The sequence below is a fragment of the Crinia signifera genome, chromosome 8, assembly GCF_055691185.1.
Source record: "Crinia signifera chromosome 8, ASM5569118v1, whole genome shotgun sequence".
NCBI lineage: Eukaryota > Metazoa > Chordata > Amphibia > Anura > Myobatrachidae > Crinia > Crinia signifera.
The window spans coordinates 9377583-9401826 of NC_139224.1; the positions used below are offsets into that span (position 1 = coordinate 9377583).

General features: G+C 45.0%; 1 protein-coding gene across 3 annotated transcripts in view; it reads right to left on the reverse strand.

The window, feature by feature from the left end:
- The window catches only part of RAD18 (RAD18 E3 ubiquitin protein ligase), a 210470-nt gene that overhangs the window by 170112 nt on the left and 16114 nt on the right, over positions 1 to 24244 (reverse strand). For all 3 annotated transcript variants that reach the window (XM_083155712.1, XM_083155711.1, XM_083155713.1), the window contains exons 3-4: positions 7141 to 7202; positions 3215 to 3285 (exon numbers count right to left, since the gene is read on the reverse strand). In XM_083155712.1, coding sequence (XP_083011838.1) covers positions 3215 to 3285; positions 7141 to 7202 — 133 coding nt within the window. The remainder of the gene's footprint in view (positions 1 to 3214; positions 3286 to 7140; positions 7203 to 24244) is intronic.

Genomic DNA, 24244 nt, shown 5'->3' on the forward strand with positions numbered 1-24244 from the left:
GTTCTTGTTTATGTCCTCTGTAAGTGGAGATCCCTTGTGGCACCGTATCAATACTACTAATAAAAGGCTGATCCTGCTCCTCACTCCTATGGGGGGAATTTAAGTGTTGTACGCACGAGCTGCCACTAGATGACCTCGAGGGACCAATTAAAGTGTTCGACGCGCACTACCGTCGGCTGTGTTATTTTGACGGGCGCTTGGTGATTGCATATTTCCCCTTACTATGGTTTTCCCGGGATTCTAACAAGAACGTGTTTTTTGGCGTGCAGTCTACACATACCGGGGGCACGATCCTGTTCCTGACAGATTATCAATGGGAACAACATTAACATGTCAGTAAGAGCGGGTGCACAGCAGCAAAGGATTACTGGGGGCTAATACAGGACTAACAGCAGTTACTGGAACGTGGATGTTTGTACTGGTGTATATCGGAGAGACGCCCATGGTTATGGGGATCATTTATATCAGCACAGTACAGATCATTGCTCCCTAGGAGACCAGCACGAGCTGCGCACAGGGATATCCCAGAGATTTACCCATGTAAGCCCACTGTCCCCAGGGTAACACATACAGGAGAGCTGGAGGAACGCTTAGCCGCTCTGGGAGAATTATACCAAACACGGAGGAAAAAAGCAATCTGGGGACCGGTCACACAGGCCAGGGCCTAGGGGTGGCCACAGGTGCAGTCATTACTGTGACATTTCCCAGACCACCCAGCTGGTGCACAGGTGCAGTCATTACTGTGACATTTCCAAGACCACCTAGCTGGTGCACAGGTGCAGTCATTACTAACTGTCACATGTCCCAGACCACCTAGCTGGTGCACAGGTGCAGTCATTACTAACTGTCACATGTCCCAGACCACCTAGCTGGTGCACAGGTGCAGTCATTACTTTCACATTTCCCAGACCACCTATCTGGTGCACAGGTGCAGTCATTACTTTCACATGTCCCAGACCACCTAGCTGGTGCACAGGTGCAGTCATTACTAACTGTCACATGTCCCAGACCACCTAGCTGGTGCACAGGTGCAGTCATTACTAACTGTCACATGTCCCAGACCACCTAGCTGGTGCACAGGTGCAGTCATAACTAACGTCACATTTCCCAGACCACCTTGCTGGTGCACAGGTGTAGTCATTACTGTCATTTCCCAGACCACCTAGCTGGTGCACAGGTGTAGTCATTACTGTCACATTTCCCAGACCACCTAGCTGGTGCACAGGTGTAGTCATAACTAACGTCACATTTCCCAGACCACCTTGCTGGTGCACAGGTGTAGTCATTACTGTCATTTCCCAGACCACCTAGCTGGTGCACAGGTGTAGTCATTACTGTCACATTTCCCAGACCACCTTGCTGGTGCACAGGTGTAGTCATTACTGTAATTTCCCAGACCACCTAGCTGGTGCACAGGTGTAGTCATTACTGTCACATTTTCCAGACCACCTAGCTGGTGCACAGCTGTAGTCATTACTAACTGTTGCATTTCCCAGACCACCTAGCTGGTGCACAGGTGCAGTCATTACTAACTGTCACATTTCCCAGACCACCTAGCTGGTGCACAGGTGCAGTTATTACTAACTGTCACATTTTCAAACAGGTGCTGCATTCATCCCTAACCAACACATTCTACAGATCCACAGGTGGCCGGGAAAACATGACCTGTCTGTAGATCTCTAGTATCTGTTTTGCAACCCCTGCTCCACAGAAAACGCTCTGGGAGGATACGGCCAATGCAGCCAGCAAAGATGCACTGAAGCAGCTACAAGCTGGACGAATAGCATGAGCAGATGCAAGGGCCGGGTACCCTATTACACCAAAGGGTGCGGCACTTATGTGCACTGGGGGAGTGGCTTGGCTGGGCACCGCTGATGTTACACCACTCCACCCCCAGCCTACTGGGTGGCGAGAGTTTCATCCTATGGGAATAGGGCTCTGCTGGAGCTATGGCCCAACCAGGGCAATCTGATACACATCCGTCCTGGAACTCTTACATTAATAACGCATATTAAACACGCACATAAAAAATACATACATGTGAAAAAACATCCAGACTGCGTGTGTCACACAGGGATACGCTGTAACCAGATAGCAGCAAGAGGCTACGGAGCACAGACGACGCCATTTCCCGCAAAGCTTAATGGAAAACGGACACGCCAGTATCGGTAATAAATAACTGACAGACCCGTGAAGGGCTTCCATTGTATAATGCGACTCTTCCCCCTACAGACTGCACATAGGTATCTAACAGATGACATAAGAGGATAAATCACACACACGTCTCCGCATATCCCTATCCCCAGAATGGCGAGACATCTGGAGATTGTTGCAAGCAAGACAATACGAGACACAGAAGATTATCCCCTCTCAATGGGCCGTATTCAATGAGAAAATTCGGCGTGCACGGCGAGCGGTTTTTTTCGCTCGCCATGCACTCGCCGTGTTTTTTCTGCGATTCTCCATGTTTGGAGATTCGCCGTCATGGGACTTTATACACTATTCAATGTGGCTGATACTCGCCGCCCCTCGCGGCAAGTATCAGCCAATCCGGCGTATGAGGTGACGCCGCAGGGAGCCCGAGGACGGTGGCAGGCAGGGAGATGGAAGTCTCCCCGCCTGCCCCAGAACGTATGTGGGGGGGAGGTGGGCTCCCCGGGAGCCAGGCAGCACAAGCTGCCCCCCCCCCCCCCCCCCCCCCAGAGCCAGCAGGGGACCGGGTATATTCACTGTTCCCGATCATGCATATGTAATGATCGGGTGCAGTGAATATATGAATATCTAATGAGCGGCTCGGCTCCCGGCCCCCTGCTGGCTACTCTGTGTAAAAATATATATTTTTTTATATATATTTTTTTTTTTTTATTAAATATATATTCATGTGCTATAAGCACATGAATAGAAATAGCATGCCCCTTCACAGAAAAAAATTCCAGATTTTTTGACACCAAAATTAAAACAAAAAAACTTTTATTTTAAAAGTTCACTTTCCACGTCTCCATGAAAAGATGGAGAATTGCTACACGGAGAGACACGGCGAAAATCACTTAGAAAGACGGTGAAAATATCACATTGAATAGGGTGCTCCTTCCAACGCTAAAATAGCACAAACTCGCCATAAAATACTGCAAATTTTTCTCATTGAATAGGGCCCATTGTAACAACCATTTTATTACTCAGACATGAAAGCCGGGGGGAGGCGAGACAGACGTACCTGGCCGGGACGTAGGTTTTCACTTGCTCGTCCAATATGCGGTTATTGCGTAACTCGGGCTCTGTGACCGTCTGTGAAGAGACAGATATGACAATCAGCGGCGGACACGCGTTATCGTCACACCTGGTATAATGATATGTTTGTGTCAGTCCGGTCCCCGGACACAGAAATAATAACGTCCAGTATTAAAGAACCGCCACACAGCACCGACACGGCGGCTTTCTACACTCACATAAAATATCTGAAAACAAATCTATTTTACAATTTTTTTTAAATAACATAAAGCAGATTAACAATTATGTTTTGGGGGCCTTTGTAGCTGGAGAATTTTCACAGGAATCAGGACAGTCAGCGGCCATACAGTCAGGTGCCACCGCTCAATGTGCACCCCAGTCAGCTATCTTTGAAAATCCTCCCGGTATCTGTGCCTAAACCAGGACTGGCAAGGAGGCCAGGACTGGCAATCAGTTGTGGGGGAAAAAGGTCCCCTGGAAGAGGCTATCAGCTTAGCCTCTGCCCCAGTCCAGGGAAATCCCTTGCAGATGACTGTATATGCTGTGCGAACAGGCTTGGCACGCCCGCCTTTTCTATCACACTCCCTGTCCATCACCTAGCAAACAGAAACATTAGCTGGACTTGATCGCAGTCGGGAGTCCCGCACACACAGTGCGGCCCATACACATGTACAGTTCATCAATATTTGGCCACTATGCGACGTCGCAGCAGTGCAATCAGGTCTGAATCATCCTGAGAAGAGGGGCATCGCAACTGCAACCTATATTATGTCTATGAATGGACTTGGGCAGGGTTTCCCCAAACTCTGTCCTCAAGAAACCCTAACAGTCAAGGTCTTAAGGACTGATAGTTAGACATAACAGATGAGACATATGAGATAGATAGATAGATAGATAGATAGATAGATAGATAGAATCTTAAATAATGTTAGCAATTAGCTGGTAACACACGAGAACTTTGGGCAGAGGCTCATGACACTAAGGGGGTTATTCTAGTCCATTCTTGCCGACAAAATCCTTCTTAGATGGACAAAACCATGTGCACTGCAGGTGGGGCAGATGTAACTTGTGCAGAGAGAATTAGATTTGGGTGGGGTTTTACTTCGAAGTGAGATCTATATTGAAGTGTAAAATCATGCAGTCAGTATTTTCCCTGCACAGAAACAAAATAACTCACCCAAATCTAATTCTCTCTGCACATGTTACATCTGCCCCCCTGCAGTGCACATGGTTTTGTCCATCTAAGAAGGATTTTGTCAGAAAGAATGAACTAGAATAAACCCCTAAATCTCATTAATCCCAAGTCTACTCCATAGTAGAAATGACATTAGAACCGATCGGCATCACTTATTGGGTCACAGCGTCAGAGAGCAGCACCGGAACGCATGACGCTGCATTACCCACTTAGCGCTTGTTTCCGAGTCACACTTAATGGTGGTATTTACCCAAGTGGTCAATGCTTGTGTGTCCAGGCCACACTGCCCATGCGTCCTGCGGTGCCTGGCTACTGAGTCGCAGAACCAAATGAGCAGCCCGGTCACAGAACTGTACCGGGCGCTCCTGAGCGGTGACCGGAGAGGGCTACTCGGACGCATAGAGATTAACGAAGACGGGACGGTTTACATTTTTATTCAATGCAGCAAAACATAGATTTATTTTACAGTATTTATTCCGGAAGGATGCGGAGAGACGAATATTGCGGATATCGGAGCCAGGGCCACGCACCACTTGCCTGCATTTGCCCTTTGCACAGAAACCATATTATATGCTTGTCCTAGGACTGCGTCTCGCATAAGGAAGCGATTAACTTGGAAAAATGCTCCCGGAACATTTCCAAGACGTTTTAGGAGACCCCCACCGCCGTCCCCCGGAGCATGCACGAAAATCAGCCGTGACCTGTCATAATCAATCCATACAAGAAAAGGCCGGGGGGGGATATGCGGTCGGCAGCAATATGTCCTGCGATGGCTTGTTATATACAGCCCTGTATCTGGCAGAGGGCAGGGTTACGGGACTCGTTTCTAATAACATAGCGGCTGCGGCCCACACCAGCTGCATTCCCAGCCGTGCTGAGAAGGGTTAACGCTACAGCACACAGGTTTAAAAGCTTCTGTACTGCAGGCAATCAGGCGCATCTGGGTGCTGAGATTCCGCAGGAAAAGTGAGGCGTGTGGGCGGGAGGCAGAGGCACTCACAGAAAGTTTATTCTAAATAATAAAATAAAAGCACGTTATAAAAATCAATGCACTTAACATATAAGGTTTTTTTTGTGTTTTTTTTAAACTTCATAACAAAACATTATTCCTGTTCTTTATACCTTGCTGCAATACAGGATATACACCTGAATCACAACATAAAAGTCCAACACGGGTTTATACATGGTGTATATAACATAGCGCCGGGGTTGCATTTGGTACTTTCTGCATTTTGTGCGTTGACAATGTTGGCGGCGGACTCCAGTATACCGTACCCAGGCTGCTTGGTGCCATTTACGGTGGTCTGCCAGTTTTACCTTAAGCTGAATGGTGCATTGTGGGCATCATAGTAAGATTGGTTTGCACATCTGCCCTCTGAAAGAAACGGCTGGATCGGCGCCTATGTCCGACAGAACACAGCACCTCGTGCCTCAGATGAACGGAGAACCTCAAACTCCGGTGATGTCACTGGGTCGTATTGCAGGGTGAGCGTCAATGATGTCACTATGACAACACAATGACTGATTTCTCAGTGACGTTGGTAGTACTTACTGTACATAGGACACGGCATCAGAACCACCTGCCCAATCTAGTCTGCCCCACACACATGTACATGCTTAGATCCTAGGCTTCATTTTTGTTGGGAACCAACTTATCTAAAAGTATATTTTTGGAGTGTGGGAGAAAACTGGAATAACTGGAGGAAACCCACTTAACAGAGAAAGAATAAACAACTCCATTGCTAGCGCTGTGAGGCAGTAATGCTAACCCTTGCACCCATACTTAGTGTTCCCTCTAAGCTTCTTTTGCAGGGAGCCGCAACCTGCCCGTTTTTAAAACCTCAAAATGCAACCTGCCCTTTTTGTGTATGGCACTATGCGCCCTTACACTGACCTCCACCGTGCTGGCACGCCGCTGAGAACGTTCGGTGTGTGCCATCATATGTAATGGATATTAAAGGTGTGTGGTATAATGTGTAAGAGGCATCACAGTGTGCGCCATAAGGTGTAATTGTCATTATGACTGAATATGTAATGGGCGTAGCAGAGCAAGACAATGTTTAATGGATGCAATCCTAGTGCGGTGCACACATTTTTTATATATGTTTTTGTTTTGTTGCTTCTAATGTCAAATATCTAATACAAAATGTGCTCTGCCGAATGAAAAAAGTTCACTGCCCGGTGGTCAGCGCCCAGCCCTAAAAAAAAAAAATCCTAGAGTGAACACTAATACTTAAACGTTAAACGTGAGCCTCGTGTCTCAGTGATAAACTTTCAGAAAGATAAAGTACAAGCCACTCTGCTCCTAACTGCCATGTTAAATGCTGGGTTTCAAAAATGACCGTTATGAGCTGCTTGGCTGGCACTTGAACTCTCTCCACTTGATCGCTTTTCAAGGCTAAGTACATCAGGCCCTAATTCCTACTGATTAGGGGCCCTCACACCTCAGTGAACTGAGACACTAAAAATTGAAAATGATTGAAACACACAATCAAATTACTGATCCGATGCGCCAATAATAAGCTCATCAGCTGGATAATTGGATGGTGTGTACTCTGCATTCGTAACTTAAAGGGTGACAATTTTGCATTTTAAATGTTCTCTTTCTGCTGTATGGGAGTCAACAAAAAAACGGAATCTGTTCCCTACGAACTAAAGAATTCAGAAAATCTGGTTGTAAAGGTGATCAACTAAAATGAAGGAAATCCAGAACGTACCACACAGCAGATGGGACACTGCGTCTTGTAGGACAGGAACTTCCGTATGCACAGAGAACAGTCTGTAGACAGAAGAAAAACAGGTTATTACGGTACAGAACTCGCCGGAGTGAAGGAAACTTTCCAGAGGCCTGAGTGTTGGATAACAGCGACATGCCTTCACTCCTCGCACTACGCACGCACGGCCGTCCCAAAGGGACCTCGTGCTAATTGCTGGAGGTAATTGAGAAGCGCAAGAGTGAAACACCAAAACTCTTTTATATGACCCCCAGGTGAGGAATTTACAGTAGAAACACTCTCCTCCATTCATCAGCAGCCGCCCTGCTAGAGAGAGGTGCGTTTGTCAGCGTGTATTTTTAGGGTGCAACATTCCACGAGACTATTCCAATCAGAACAAAGGACAAAAAAAGGGTAAATACACGCGCTAGAATCAATGTATATAAAGAAATAAAAATTATATATATATATATATATATATATATATATATATATATATATATATATATATATATATATATATATATATATATATATATATATAGTAAAAAAATTTATTATATATATATATATATCAGATATCTGATGAAGCCGCTGATACCTACACAGGAGGCGGAGAAACGCGTCATACAGCTTTTTAAAATACCTCCTCTATACTTTCTGGAGCTCCAGAACCGGATTCCCCACCTGCCTGTCGAATAAATCCAAAAAAGCAAGTATTGGTTTATTTTCAAGCTAATGACTGCCTCAAATATAGCAGCAGGACAGTAGCAGTCTGGGACCCAGAGACTTCAATCCATTATTGACTATCAATATATATTTTCTTTTTTTTTACTCCGGGTTTTTTTGCATTTTTGAATATTTTTTTCATTTTTTTATTCACTTCTGTCTGGCCAGACATTAGCTATTAAGAACTGCTGTGGAGCATCAAAACAAGTCTGCCTAGCAATGATTATCCTATGTTTTTAAAATGTGCAGTCTTTAATGTGTTTCACACCTACCTATAATTTTTATTATATCTAATTGTTATTTTTACTAATTGATTGTCACTGGCCAGTGCAATATATATATATATATATATATATATATATATATATATATATATATATATATATATATATATATATATATATATATATATATATATATATATATATATATATATATATATATATATATATATATATAATAAAAAATTTTACATTATATATATATAATTTTTATTTCTTTATATACATTGATTCTAGCGCGTGTATTCCCCTTTTTTTGTCCTTTGTTCTCACACTAGGAATTGGCTATTCCTCTCCACGCTGCCTGAACCCTGTGCACACGGGGGATAAACTTTAGACAAAGTGTCTTATAACCTTTTTCCCTCCGAGTGCAACTTGGTATAAAATTTAAATCTGATTACCAAACAGATTGATACAAATAATTTTGGGGCAAATAGAGCAGAGCGCCATTTGTTTTCTTTACTATTCCAATCAGACATTCGTCAAGCTGACGGAAACCAAGAAAGTCGCAAACTATGGTCTGTGATTGTGGTCACCCTCCAATAGCGGAAAGCTTAGACCGCGTTATTTCAGCGGATCAGTATCATAGCACTCAGTGTCTGATCCACCATTACATTGCACGCCAACCCTGGGCAGTATTCAATGCGGAGGGTGAGCTGTGACAGCTCGCACGGTCAGTATCCAACTGACCCCTTGCACACGCCGTTTCCCCCTCACATGCTTTGTGGAGCAAGAAGGAAACGGTGTACGCAGCCGGGATCCCTGCATTAGCCGCAAGCCTCACTGTGTGGGGGAATCCTCGCCGTCCTGACAGCAAGGATTCCCCCGAAACATTAAATAGAGTGAGCGGCCGCAACGGGGGTTAATCGGCGAGGATCGCTTGTTTTCGGCATTTAACCCCCTCATCGGCTGCATTGAATACAGCTTCCTGAATAACCATTGTGCAGTTATTAGTATTTAACATGCAGCACTCCACATCCCAGCATGCCAGTTTTAGAAGGTCCTAATTGCACTATTGTGGCAAGGCATGCTGGGATGTGTAGTTGAAACAGCTGGATGACCGCATGTTGGAAACTCCTGGTTACAGCCTTGTAATGGATCATCAGAGAAGATAAACGATTCAGTGTATAGTAGACTATGGGCCAATGTCATGCCGGCTGACCTGGGACATTGTTATAAAGGGGCAATCACTTATAAGGCCTTCTCATTTTTTGGAAAACAACGCCAGCTACAGGCCACAGAGGACAACGACGCCAGCTACAGGCCACAGAGGACAACGACGCCAGCTACAGGCCACAGAGGACAACGACGCCAGCTACAGGCCACAGAGGACAACGACGCCAGCTACAGGCCACAGAGGACAACGACGCCAGCTACAGGCCACAGAGGACAACGACGCCAGCTACAGGCCACAGAGGACAACGACGCCAGCTACAGGCCACAGAGGACAACGACGCCAGTTACAGAGGACAACGACGCCAGTTACAGAGGACAACAATGCCAGTTACAGAGGACAACAATGCCAGTTACAGAGGACAACAATGCCAGTTACAGAGGACAACAATGCCAGTTACAGGCCACAGAGGACAACAATGCCAGTTACAGAGGACAACAATGCCAGTTACAGGCCACAGAGGACAACAATGCCAGTTACAGGCCACAGAGGACAACAATGCCAGTTACAGGCCACAGAGGACAACAATGCCAGTTACAGGCCACAGAGGACAACAATGCCAGTTACAGGCCACAGAGGACAACAATGCCAGTTACAGGCCACAGAGGACAACAATGCCAGTTACAGGCCACAGAGGACAACAATGCCAGTTACAGGCCACAGAGGACAACAATGCCAGTTACAGGCCACAGAGGACAACAATGCCAGTTACAGGCCACAGAGGACAACAATGCCAGTTACAGGCCACAGAGGACAACAATGCCAGTTACAGGCCACAGAGGACAACAATGCCAGTTACAGGCCACAGAGGACAACAATGCCAGTTACAGGCCACAGAGGACAACAATGCCAGTTACAGGCCACAGCAATAAGCAGATGATGGGTGGCACAGAGAGAAAACCTATTAATCAATTGTAGCAACAAGAGAAAAGGTTTCAAATGATCAAAAAACTGTTTTATTATATCTGCGCAAGACATGCAAAGCCAATATAATGTTCCCATGGACACGTACACAGAACAATGTCCGCAAGCAAAGAACTCCAAATACAGGAAACATGGAAGGATGGGGGACAGAACCAAGCAATCTGGTATCACGTCTAGGTGGCCCCCGCATATCGGAGACGCCCCAAATATTTGAATATGTGTGCAATAGGAAATGCCATGGAATTAAGGTGATAGGCTGAAAAAGTGTTGACACTACCATCCAAGTGTATTGCGTTAGGGAATCGCAACCAACCCAGGAAGACTGGCAAGTGAAGCGGGCCTACACGTTGGGACGCAGTGCACTTATTGAGGTGTTAAAGTGTGTCAATTAATGGTATCGGTTCGGTTTGTTTTTTCAATCCTGTGTTGACCTTTTTTGTATCAACATTTTTGTCCCGTTGTCCTTTTAAGTGTCGACCCACTGACCCAACACCGAACACCGTAAAGCCGACTCTGTACAGCCTCTCGCCCATCACCAACCAAGTGTTCATTCTAGCACCCGCTATCTTTGAAAACCCATGCAATTCTTCTACCTTGCCTGGGGTGTCGCTGTCTGCTGTGGTGTTTCTAGCACAGGTCTGGTTTGCAGATCACTGCTGATATACAGACCACACTGTGCTAAAAGCACTACAGCAGACAGTGACACCCCAGGCAGGAAAAAGGAACTGCATGGGTTTTCAAAGACAGCGGGTGCTAGAATGAACACTACACCAACCACAGAATGCAGAGACTTAAAACAACTGTAATCATTTCTCCTAATGAAACAGTTTCCATATCAACAAAAAACAGCATATAAAAATAAAGGATAATATTTTACAGCAGATGTTAGTTACTATCGGCATCAATATTCCCAGAAGCGACGTAATTGTGAATCTGTACAATAACATTGATATAAGGGCTGTTTAGATTGACAGATTCATTAATGTGAAGAGAACACTGTGTACCTGTAAGGGGTAACTGCGCCATCCCAGCGCTATGTCATTTACTTCATATTCATACTAATTAAATTCCCATCAAAATTTTGAGCTGTGACAGTTTTTAGCCCACAAACCCCCAGTTCTTCTCTGCCCCTACCTCCAATCTCTGTCTTCACAGCTCCCTCACTCCAGATGCAGCAAGTCTGAAAAAAGATCAGTGTCCCTGCAAAAATTGCTTTCTGTTTTTGCGTGATACTGTTCACATTATCGTCTATTGTGGACACTCAATATCGTTAACGATGCGCGCTCCCTCCAAGTCGGTGTATGGTCTCTGGGGTGCCCGCTTAGGCCTGTAGGATGAAGGTCACTGCTTCCTCCACACACGAGTCGGCGCAGGGCAGGTGATTGTGGAGGTCTGAGGGCAGCGCCCAGTGGATGGCTGGTCAGACAAAAGCACAAGGAGACGCGGATGACATTGCAGACGGAACCGGAAGTCTCCCATTGCCGTTTATCTCCACGGCAACGGGAGACTTCTTCCACCATTGCTTAGTTACGGTTTCTTATACAGCGCAGTAGATTCCGTTGCTCTTTACAATTACCCCAGGTTGGGGACCACTGACTTAAGCAAACCACCAACACACCACCAAGCCTGGGGCAGTTTTGTGCCATGTACAGATGGCTGAGCCATATTAGCACACAGACCCCACTACTACCAAAAAACAAATCACACAATTTGCTCAATTGCAGATTGTAATACAGGGGTAGCAGCAGACAGCATACGTACATATTCACTGCAATGCAATCATGGGCATATTTTAGAAGTGTAGGTCGAACACAAAGGGGCTGCGACTGCTGTGCAATACTTCACATTACACTTTTGTTCGGTTTGTTTTACTTCTCTCTTTTCAGTGTTGCGGTCACTGTTGTATATAGAGATCTTGTTTTCTACCTTATATAGACGGTTACTGATCATAAGCATATGGGTGCTATAGCAGCATCTGCTGGGCAAAAGGAGGAACTGCACACGGTTACAATTCGTTTTACGGTGGACGAGCTAAACAAATAACACGTATTATTTATATATAAATATTTTACAAGATGAAACCATACAAAACTATTTTCTAGCACTTAATAAAATAGTGACGACCTAATTCAAGTTTCATTACAGAGCCCCTTATTTTACAGAGTGTTAGTTACTGTGTAATAAGATGGGCCAAATATCCATTGTATTCTATAGCTGCGGAGAGGAACATTCTACCCTCCCCTACAGGACTACTCCCAGTTGATAGGATTCCCTACTGCACCCGGGGTGACTCCCACAGGGCCTTATTCCAGGTCCAACCCCTACCTTGGGTGCAGTCAATATCCTGCATCTATTTGCACCACCTATAATTCACTAATATTTTCAGAAACTATTCAGAACGTGAACCTTTTTCCTTAGATGGAAAAAAAAAATAAAAAATTTAAATTAGTAAATTCCACCTTTTACCGCAGCTGTAGGCGTATAAGGGAGACACACCTGCCGTAGAATTTATGGTGCGACAAATGGCGTCCTTACGCACTGCCCTAATTATACACAGGCATGGCGAGTACACCGCGCGGCATAAATAGGCACGAGCAGTAACTGCACCAGCGCGGCAATGCGTGCCAGGAGCCGCTGCTGTCAACATTTAGGGGAGATTTATGGAAAGCAGGAGCCATAAATCAGGATGCATCTGCAAGGAAATAAATTTACATCTCCGCATCGCGACTGGTTAATATGTAAATGGTGATTGGGGCTTGGTGACTGCGCGCTGCAATACATAAATAAATCAGCCCATGGGTCATCATTTTCACAGAGGCCGACGGCTTCCGAAAGCAGAAATTTATAATTCCATGTCATAGATGTGCATTGCTTACCCCCCCCCCCGCCGTTACTTCTATAGACAGATAACCCAAACAGCTCCTGCCCTGAATCCATCACCCAAACGTGTTAGGAGGCGAAACCAACGATCGTTTCGCAGAGACGGGAAAACGAGATTCTATTGACCTAATGAAACATTTATTATTACACCAGCTTTAACCTACCCGACTCCGAATACAATAGTACAACTGCATTTCACAAACACGTACGGGAAGAACATATAAACACAGAAAACAATTAACCAGACATAGGCAAACAAATCAGTGCGTTCCCAAATCAGGCGATCATGGAATAAACTGTGCAAGCGTTCCATACGCATTACACACGCACGAGGGCAAATAGCCATAATAATGCGTATAAACGCAATCCCCTCGCAGTTTGACTGACAGGAACCCGGCATTTAGGGGTGGTAACCGGCCATTTTCTGGGTGTCAGAAAAAAAACATAGGCGTGCCCAGGTGCTTTCTGGAGGGTCTGACGTCAGCGCCGGCCTCGATCAGTGGAAGCTTCAGAGCTACTTGCACAGACTGCAGAAAAACATTCAATGGTTCGGGAATTAGGTGTGGATCTGCGCATACGCCACATTTACTGCCCTCTGTAGGGCTGACGGAGGATGTGAAACTACGATAGGGCCATGTTCTCTCTGACTCACAAACCGACTGGGATACAAAACGAATGCAGAAATGTGCCTTTATTTTTTAATTATTATTTTTTTCCCATCTCTATTTTTATTGATTATTTATTTCTAATTTTTATTTAAATGATCACTTCCACCCCATCCTGCCCCTTCCCACGCTTTCAGGAATAAGGTAGTTTGGTTACATTGTGTCATGCCTCTCAGGGAAGAAGCATTATTCTCAGACTGGACGGCAATGTAATGGGATATTACAGATGTATAATTGAACTTGCCCTTGGCACTGGTACATTATGGCTGCAAAGCAATTCCCACAACAGCCTAGTAGGCTGGCATAATCTGGTAACCCACGTATTTCATTTCCCCCTTGGCGCTCGGGAAGGATTTAATGTGCAAGACAGGGACGTAGTGAGACGTTTCCCTTATTGTAATAGGAGGAGAAAGTCAGAGGCTTTCTGCAATTCTCCCTAAACTGGCACAATACCCACCAGCTGAGGCGAACGGCACGTGCACTGCGCAAGGGACAAGTAATCGCAGCGACAATAACTGCAGGCTGCCAGGGCGTCTCTAATCAGACGTTTAGACATTGGACGCAAAGTGTGTATACTGTACAGCTACAAGTGTGTGCCTGGTGCAACCTGCACTAGGCTGTACTGTGTAAATAATGGTTCCACATGCAGATATGACTGATTCTGTGCTTACGCCTCCTTATACATGGGGGAGGGGGTTCTCATGCATATAGGTTATATATACACATCCTAAAACCCCTCTCTTCATGTTTAAGAAGGGGAAACAATGGGATTCTTATATAATTGAACCTAAACAATAAATGGTAGTTTACAAGATAAATTCTACTTAGTATCTATTAATAATAGACCCAGGCAATCTTATGTACACAGTAGATGTATACTTCATTAAATGATTATATTGTACACCTTTTCAATTGTATTTTTGATTGTGCTTTTTGGGCCAGTCCAATCGTCCTGTAGTACGGTATCTCTACCGCATCTATTATATATGGAGGTGAAACGCGTGTCCAGAAGCTGCGCAGTAGAGTGAATAGAGCCAGATAAGGGATGAGACAGCAGGTGAGAGCCACACAGAGAGATGGGTGTAAAGGGGTACAGCCCGTGACCAGGTGAATAACGAGTCCGCAGTACAGACCCCACTATAATTAGCTTAAAGACAAATCTGACAGGTCAGTGAAACAGCAGAAAATGACAGGACTACATGCCGACACGACCCTCCTTACAGTGCCCATGCACCACAGCGATTTTTCAGTTGATGGACTGATTTTCGATCAATAATCAGACAATTTTTCACGATCGCGATCCGATGCGCATCCCCATGGATTGTTAGCTGCACCCTTAAATCTTCTGTTTTGCAGGGAAGATCAGAAGATGCTGTTAGAAGATCTGCGGAACACGGGTATTCGGGACTTTGTGTGTTTGGGTATTTGGGACTTTGTGCATTTGGGACGCTCAGTCGTTTGGTATCTCGTGTGTTCGAATGCTCAAATATTCGGGTATTTGGAAGTTGGATTATGCGCCTGTTCAAGTGTTTGGGTGTGCCCATGCGAGTTTGCTTTCACACGATCAGGTGTTCCGGTGCACCTGGGCGCTCATGGATTCGGATGCTTGTTCGTGCAGTCTGGTATTCAATTGCGTTCGGCTGCATTCGAATGTTCGGGTATTTGGACATGCTCAAGCGCTATGTATTGGGGCATTCGGACGTGTTTGGGTGCTCAGGCTTCCAGGCAACCGACAGAGGGTGGCGTGCGCTGGACGTGGCAAGCGACGTGTGTGTGGGGAAGGAACGAATGTGCCCACCTACACGTAAGTGGAATGCGACAGCAGCGCTGCCCATGAAGTTTTGGCCATACCACTAGAGAGGTTAACATCTTAGTCAAAATTATTTTGTCCAGGACTGACAGGAGTTCAGGGAAAATCTTAAGATCGCAGATCTATCTTGCGTGTGGGCACATCGCTAATTAATCATCCTGGAAGGCTCTGTAAGCCATAACTGTAACCTGCAGGAATGTATGGAGATATATAGAATATGCCCCCTACCAGGCAGTTTCTGTTCTGGAGTCTGAGCACTGGCGCTTTTCTGATTAAACTAGCATCACAGATGCCTGGACACGCGCTCATTACGTGCCGCACTACTGCACGCTTGTATTGTATTACCAAATCCAAGGAACCTCTCATATTTCCATATTCCTCTCACAAATATACATGTAGAGGATTAGGAGCCCTACAAGAGTGACTGATGTGTTCTGCGGGGGGAGCGTTTGTACTCTGCGAGCACCGGCTCCGTTTGGCAGAATGATGCGACTACAAACAGTAAAGGAGATGCAGATGTTAAACGCATGGCTTCACTCCATTAGTGATACATTACTGAAGGTAAATGGGTCCTCGTACCCGACACGCAGCGGGACTCTGAAATATACACTCCTCCGCAGTCCAGCTTCATCACGTGTGTGACAGCCCATAATATAACAGAGTTGGAATTACAGGTTTGCTTGTGAATCAGATGAGGATTGGATGCGGCGACAGTTTTGTATTGTACCATCGCTAACGAGGAATACAGAGTGTGCTGACGTAAGGAGAGTATAATGTCAGTAGTCCGCCGGCTTCTATGAATAGAAGTGCAATGCAATATCGTACAAATGAAACACTTTTTATATTACAGCACAATATAACTAAATCTAAAGGAACTCTCCAGGTGTTGGCAGAAGAGATTTGCACCTATGACAATCTGTAACAGTTATAGAAACCTAGTTAGGAGCCAATATTGTGGGTCCACGTAGTGCCTGCATTGTCCGCGGTTGTATCGGCTTCTATAAATAGCGAACGCTGGTAACTAAGAGAAGCAAAACACACGAATGATAAAAGCAGCGCTTCTAAAGTCTGATGTGTATGAATCACTATTCCTGTACACGAAAAGCAAATTTCGACAGGCAGGTAGATGCGCCCTGGACTGCTGCTGTGTGTGTTCTCTGTGGGTCACTACACCCCACTACAACAATATACCAAAACACAATTTGAGAACACACTTCAGCGCTATCCCTATAGAGAATAGCTCCTCAGCACAACAAAAGACTTGCTTGTAGAACTTTTGGGTCTACTTGTGTCCTAAATGAGTGCTGTAGAGTAATTGGGGCCTTCTACTGACCTCCGTAGGGGTCCCTATATGCCCATAAAGGTATCTTTTATATTTTCTCTCCACGGTAGTCTCCTCTATATTTCTGTGACCGCCCGTCACTCACAAGCAGAATATAAGAATTACTGACCTGTGTTACAGGCCCTATGTGCATGTAACGGTATCTTTGCACTAGGATCACAATCTCCAACAATAGTTCGACACCCCGTATTCATTCAGTCATAAAACCTCATTCGTCTGGTGGAACAACACTCACCTCAATATGAGGCCCTATATGCATAGAGCAGTTTCTTTAATTAGGTCCTGATAAGGAAATTTTCCACATCCAGGATGCTCCGTATAAAAAGTATTTTATTCCACACGATATACAGGTAAAACAGACGATAAAAAGTAGATTAAAAAACAAATACACACATTGATGTGTGAGACCACACTACAATCTCTCCCTGCATCCGGAACAGGGTGAGATGAGTTGCCAGGTGAAATTAAGCAAAAAAGTCTCACCATCAAATGTGCCCCCTTCTCCTCACCAACGCGTTTCGGGCTCAAGCTGCAGCCCTTTTTCAAGGTGTGAGGGGTCTATGGTGTGGAGTGGTATTTATACCAATCTCCCAAATAATCCTAAAATGATCTAGATTAAGAACTGGGGTGGGGGGGCGTGGCCTGATCGGGACCCAGAGTAGTCGCACATCCACGGCGCTCTGGTGATTTTCATCAAAAACAGGGGAAAAACGCAAATTCGGACCCCTCTGTTCTCCCCAAAAGAACTTCATACCGCAGCCAGACAGCAGAGGTGCCCGTCGGGAGGGGCAGCGGAGCCGGGAGACGCAGCCCAGCGTCTCTGCAGGTTGCGGCCTATCCCGCCGGAGCGCACGCTGAAGCCGGGAGCTCAATTTTTACAGCCAGCCCGGAGGCGGACATCGCGGCGCCGATTGCGGGCAAAGAAACCTCACAGTAAGGTAAACAACCACCCGCCCTGCTCCCTCCATATACTCCCCACCGCTGGAGACCCCCACCTTGGGGAATAATAACACTCAAGGAAAGCAGCACTTTCTGGGGAGCATCTCTAATTATACACAGGCTCCAGGAGCTGGCAGCCATTTTAGATCTCCTTGCAAGTTATACTACCAAGCTCCCGGCCACACTGTACAAGGACACTAGCTTCTATTAAGAGCTCAGTTTATTGGAACACCTACTTGTCCATACGCTGCCAAGATATATCTGCCCCTAAAAATATCTGGGCTGGCAGAGGGAATCCCACGGCATTTCAAGTGACTTTGTCCTTCATCTCTCCCTGATCTGTAGCCACAGGTGGAAATTACCACTCACCACTATCCCCTCCTGATAAGCCCTTGTGACTTCATTGAATCACTTCTTTGACAACTGAGCAAAATATCACCTCTGTAAAACTACAGGTCTGCTGGTCAGCCTGTGGTACGCATTTCAGACTCACCTGCCCAGAAACATTTCTATGCGGACACAGTCACAAGGGATCATATCCTTGTTTTTTCTCATACGACACACTCTTATTATGTGCTAATAAGCATCTGTACAGACCTCTCCCAGGTCACTGAACCAAAGACGCTCTGGCATTGATACCGACCACCCTATACCCACTCAGTTAAACCTACAATCCTTCTGAACACTCTCAAAAATGGATAGACCTCCTCCCTCCCCTGCTGCTGCGCAACCCCTGCAGCAACGCCAAGAAAAAAGACGAGCTGATCCAAATATGACCTCAGACCCAGACCACACAGACTTAATCCCTGCCGCAAAAAAGTCAATAGCTGCACAAGACTCCTATGTCACCTATAATGATGTGGTTGAGGCAATTACAGCAACAATGGGCCCGCTATTGTCCAAGGCAGTGGCGGACATTACTGCACAACTGCAGCACCTCACCCACAGAGTTGAGGTGACAGAACATAGGGTCGGGGAAATCTTCCACGATGTATCCCGACTTAAGCAGGAAGTACCACGGTTGGACAAAAGCAACTACCAACTCTGGAACAAGGTTGACGACCTCGAAAATCGGTCCCGGAGAAATAACATCCGCCTGGTGGGCCTACCCGAAACAGTTAAAGGACCAGCGCTGGCTCATTTCGTCCGAAACACCCTACCCGCCCTCTTGAACATTGAATCAGACTGCCGAGATATGATAATTGAAAGGGTACACAGAGTGGGCCAAACTACACCTTCTGCATCCAACCGCCCTCGCGTGGTGCTTTTTCGATGCCTCAATTATCTTCATAAACAAGCCATCTGGTCCGCCTCGCGGAACAAAAAAGAAATACTATGGGAATCGTCCAAATTATATTTGTTCCAGGACTTTTCAGCAGAACTGTCCCGCGCCCGAAAAGCCTTTTCTCCAATATGCTCCCGTTTAGTGACTGAACAAAAGAAATTTGCACTGATTTATCCTGCCCGGCTAAGAATCTTTAATGGCACGTCTTATAAGGACTTCAACACCCCGGCTGATGCTGAAGCATTTCTGAGAGAGGAACGAGGTCATGCCAATTTCTCCTCCGACATTTCGGATCCCCCCTGAGTTTCAAGTGGTATCTTTTGATTTTATATACGTCTAGTTAACCAATTTATCTCCCTTGTTAGATAAAATTTGTTCATCAAAAATCTTTCCGGAGATAGATTGTAGAAACCATCCTATATATTTCAGTTTACTAGTTAAATATATTAACATGTTAAAATACAAGTTTTCTTACAAAGTACTTTAGGATCGTCCTTACCTATGCATAAAATAGGGAAAATATTCACGGCCAGAGCGTGTTAGATAATTAGATTATTAGAGAGATTATTGTTTTCATTAAGTGACTAGGGTAGAGGTTTACTTCTTAGAACCTGGCCAGTGAACTAGTACTGTCTAGATTTATGACAATAACCGGTTTTTCTTATCGCTTATGTAATATGTTACAGAATTTTATGATAAGAGTCTTGTTATATTTGCTAATTTCTTCCAATTATGTGTCGTCTGACCCTTGTCTGTCTGTACGTCTCTTCCCCCCCGTTCTACCCTCCCCCCCTCCCAGTGAATTAGGGACTGATGGTTCTTACATCTTGAATATCTATTGGCACTCATACAACCCACCCATTACTTAAATGGGTATAAAGATTGGGACATGGAACGTGGGAGGGATTAACTCCCCGGCCAAAAGAAGGAAACTTCTCACCTACCTCACCAAGTTGGGGTTGGACGTAGTCTGCCTCCAGGAGACTCATTTAACAGCTTCTGAGACTCTTAAATTGCAAATGATGGGTTGGAGGTTATTGGCGGCGGCTCCGTTTAACTCCAAATCTCGTGGAGTAGTAATACTAGTAAGACGGAACCTAAATATCTCTATTACAAGCACGGAGGTTGATCCTGAGGGGAGATTTCTTATAGCTGATGTGATTCTGGATAGCCTACCATATGTCCTCTGCACAGTATATGCCCCTAATGTCTACAAAAAAATATTTTTCTCTACCTTGATAACCAAATTACTGTCTTATAACCTGTCCTCTTTAATCCTACTAGGAGATCTTAATTTAATCTCCTCCCCTACTCTAGATAGATCATCCCCACCAAAAACCCCCATAACACTGCCAAAACTAGGTGTCCCGGCCCTATCTAAACAACTTCAATTAATAGACGTATGGAGAGCCATCAACCCAATAGAAAAAGACTATACTTGTCTTTCCGCTGCCCATCAAACTCTGTCAAGGATTGACTACATCCTTTTAGCCACCCCACTTTTCCCTAATGTACAAAAAATTGTAATTGAACCAATATGCCTGTCAGACCACGCGTTAGTGTGGATGACGCTCCAAACAAATATACAAAAAGGGCCATCTAGAATGTGGAAATTTCCAAACTATCTTTCACAATCCATATCCTTCCGTAATAAATTAGATGCGGCCTGGATGGATTTTAAACATACGAACTCAGATAGCGCGGAGTCAAACCCAGCTCTGTTTTGGCAGACAGGGAAAGCAGTAATGCGAGGAGTCATTATTTCCTACGTCGCAGCGGAAAATAAAAAAATGGCTGATATCTACCTTGAATTACAAACAGCATTAACTAACTCATATAATGCTTTCAAGGATTCTCCATCTGCAAATAACAAAATAATATATAATACTGCAAAAATTCATTTTGATGAGTACCTAAAAACTAAAAGTGAGCGCTATCTGTTTTCTTCTAATTTTAAATTTCATCGATTCGGAAACAAAACGGGTAAACTACTAACCAATATATTACGGGGTTCACAACCCCCTACATTAGTGCACCCATTACGTAAGTCCGATGGGACCATGGCAACGTCGAGCGGCCAGATCACTGACATCATGAGGAACTTCTACGCCCAGATATACACAGAACCTACCCAAGAAACTCACACCCCCCTGGAAAATACGTCTCCCTCGACCCCTTGGGAATTCCCCCCTCTCCCTCAATACCCTGAGGAATATGCTGATGGGCTGGAGGCCCCTATCACCCTAGAAGAGGTTACTAGAGTAATTCAACAGTCAAAGCCTTCAAAGTCCCCTGGTCCGGATGGCCTGTCCGCGGAATTCTACAAAATACTCTTGCCACGGTTGGGAGATAATCTAGTGGCCTTTTACAATCATATTATCACTACTCAATCTATTCCGTTGTATTTTAACTCTGCTACTATTAAACTACTCCCTAAGCCGGGCAAAGACTTATCGTTGCCAGGATCTTATAGACCTATTTCACTGCTGAATTTTGACTATAAAGTACTCACTAAAATCCTGGCAGACCGCTTGAAATATCATCTTCCGCGGATAGTTCATCCGGACCAGACAGGCTTCATTATAGGGCGCCACTCTGTAACAAATGTGAGGAAACTACTGGGAGCAATTTATCACACATCCCGTTCTTCAGATAACACCCCTAAGCTGATAGTCTCCTTTGATGCCGAGAAGGCGTTTGATCTGGTGAGGTGGGATTATCTTTTCACAGCGATGCGCCTTTTTGGCTTTACACCCGGCTTTATTAACATATTACACACCCTCTATAGCGCCCCTATGTCTCAAATATCATGTAATGGCTCCACCTCCCCACCCTTTGTGATCACCAGGGGCACCAGGCAGGGATGTCCTTTATCCCCTCTCCTATTCGCGATTGCTATGGAACCCTTGGCGATTGCTATACGTAATTCAACTTTAATAGAAGGTATTAAGATTCAAACCAAAACACTTAAAATATCTCTATACGCAGATGATATGATATTATTTCTCTCCAACCCGGTCACCACTCTTCCCGCTGTTCTCGATTTGATTTCTGCTTTCGGCTCTATCTCCGGATATAGAGTCAATCTGAGCAAATCAGAGATCCTCCCAATACAAGGCCCATCAGCATACTTCTCTTCATCACCAGTACTCCAACCTTTTCATATCTCATCCACAGCTATTAAATATTTAGGTATTCAAATTCCCTCAGACCTTACTAACTTATATAAACTAAATTTCACCCCAATCATCGACAAAATTAAGAACTATCTAGATAATTGGATGTCCCTGCCTATTTCACTCTTGGGAAGATTAGCAGCCATAAAAAGTGTGTTGTTCCCAAAAATATTCTATGTAATGCAGATGCTACCAGTGGGAATCTCACCCAAGGATTTGAAGCGGCTAAACGCTATGTTCTCACGCTTCCTATGGCAGGGGAAACGCCCACGAATAGCTCTTGCCAGATTGAAACTACCCCGCAAAAAAGGAGGGCTGAGTTTTCCGGACCTAGCTCAATACTCTAATGCAATATTCTTCAGGTATGTCAGTGACTGGCTGCTCGACAATAGTTCCTATACTGATACACAACTGGATGCTGCATTATTTGCTCCATATTCCCCTAATGGCCTACTCCACACCAAATGGACTGATATCCCAACAGATATTAAAGAACATCCCCTGTTCAGAGACACCTACCGTGCTTGGCTAGCCGTCACCAAGAAATTCCACTATAACCCGCTCTATTCTCCATATATCTCACTTTGGGGGAATCCTGCTTTTACCCCGTCACTATCCAACTCTACTTTTTCCCAATGGAAAGAGAAAGGCTTGGCCTCTATTTCCAAAGTATATGATCCTGGAGGCAGACTACTCTCATTCGCGGATCTTCAGTCTCAATACCAACTCCCCTCTCAAAACTTCTACATGTATCTTCAAGTTAGACACTACATTCAATCCCTGCCCAAACCCAACACCACCGATACAACACCAAATCTTTTACTATCCCTCCTTAAACTTATTCCCTCGGCCCCATACAGAGTTAGCACCCTATATATACCATTAACATCCCTAACGGCCGACTCGAGCTGGGCACCTACTTTACAAAGATGGACATCGGATACCCCTAATATCACCTTATTGCCTGACCTATTATCACAATACGACTCCTCCCTTAAATATCTACAGTCCTCCTACCTTCAGGAAGTTCATATTAGAATGATCCACAGGGCATATATCTCGCCCGCTCAGAGGAAACATATGACGAGCTCTGAAACGGGTGCCTGTGTCAAGTGCTCTGTATCTCATGCTGATTTCTTCCATTGTATATGGGGGTGTAGGAAAATACGGAAATTCTGGCACAAAGTAGTTCAATTCATTAACTCTATGCTTTCCCTGCGCCTAACCCCTGACCCACTAGCATGTATCTGTGGGAATTTCAGGAACTGGAACCTAGGCCCTGATAAACAGTATAAAATACGGCTATTAGTCACATTAACCACTGTCGCCAAGAAAATTATTTTGATACATTGGACGAGTCGTTCCGCCCCGTCTCTCGTGGAAGTAAAACAAAAAATGGTGCAGATTCTGTACTGTGACAGGAGATCCACTATACCAGATGTGGAGATGGGTGTTGAAAAATTCTACAAAAAATGGGAATACTTTATTAATACCCTTGACAACCAGTCTCAAATCCATATAATGAAGTTATTTGAAAACACCTCCTGGAACCTGTTGCGCCAGGTAGCGGCTGGAAACTGAGGTGTATAAATGATTGTCCAATAACTACAATAATGTATTTATTCTTTTATAGCGGACCGGAAGCCCCTTCTAGTCCAAGGCACTCCCCTTTATAGCTTCCCTCATGTGTGTCCCCTTCCCCCCCCCCCCCCCCCCCGAACACTTGGATGCAATCTCCTTCAATGACATCATCACATAGTACTTCAAAAATACAGGTGCACTGGCACCTTTCATTCTTTCTATAAATGTATACTGAAGTTAGTTAGAACTGTATTTTTAGGAATTTTTGTAAAAAGTATTCTTTATCATCTCCAAGGTACCAGGAAATGTCTGGTTTCGGAT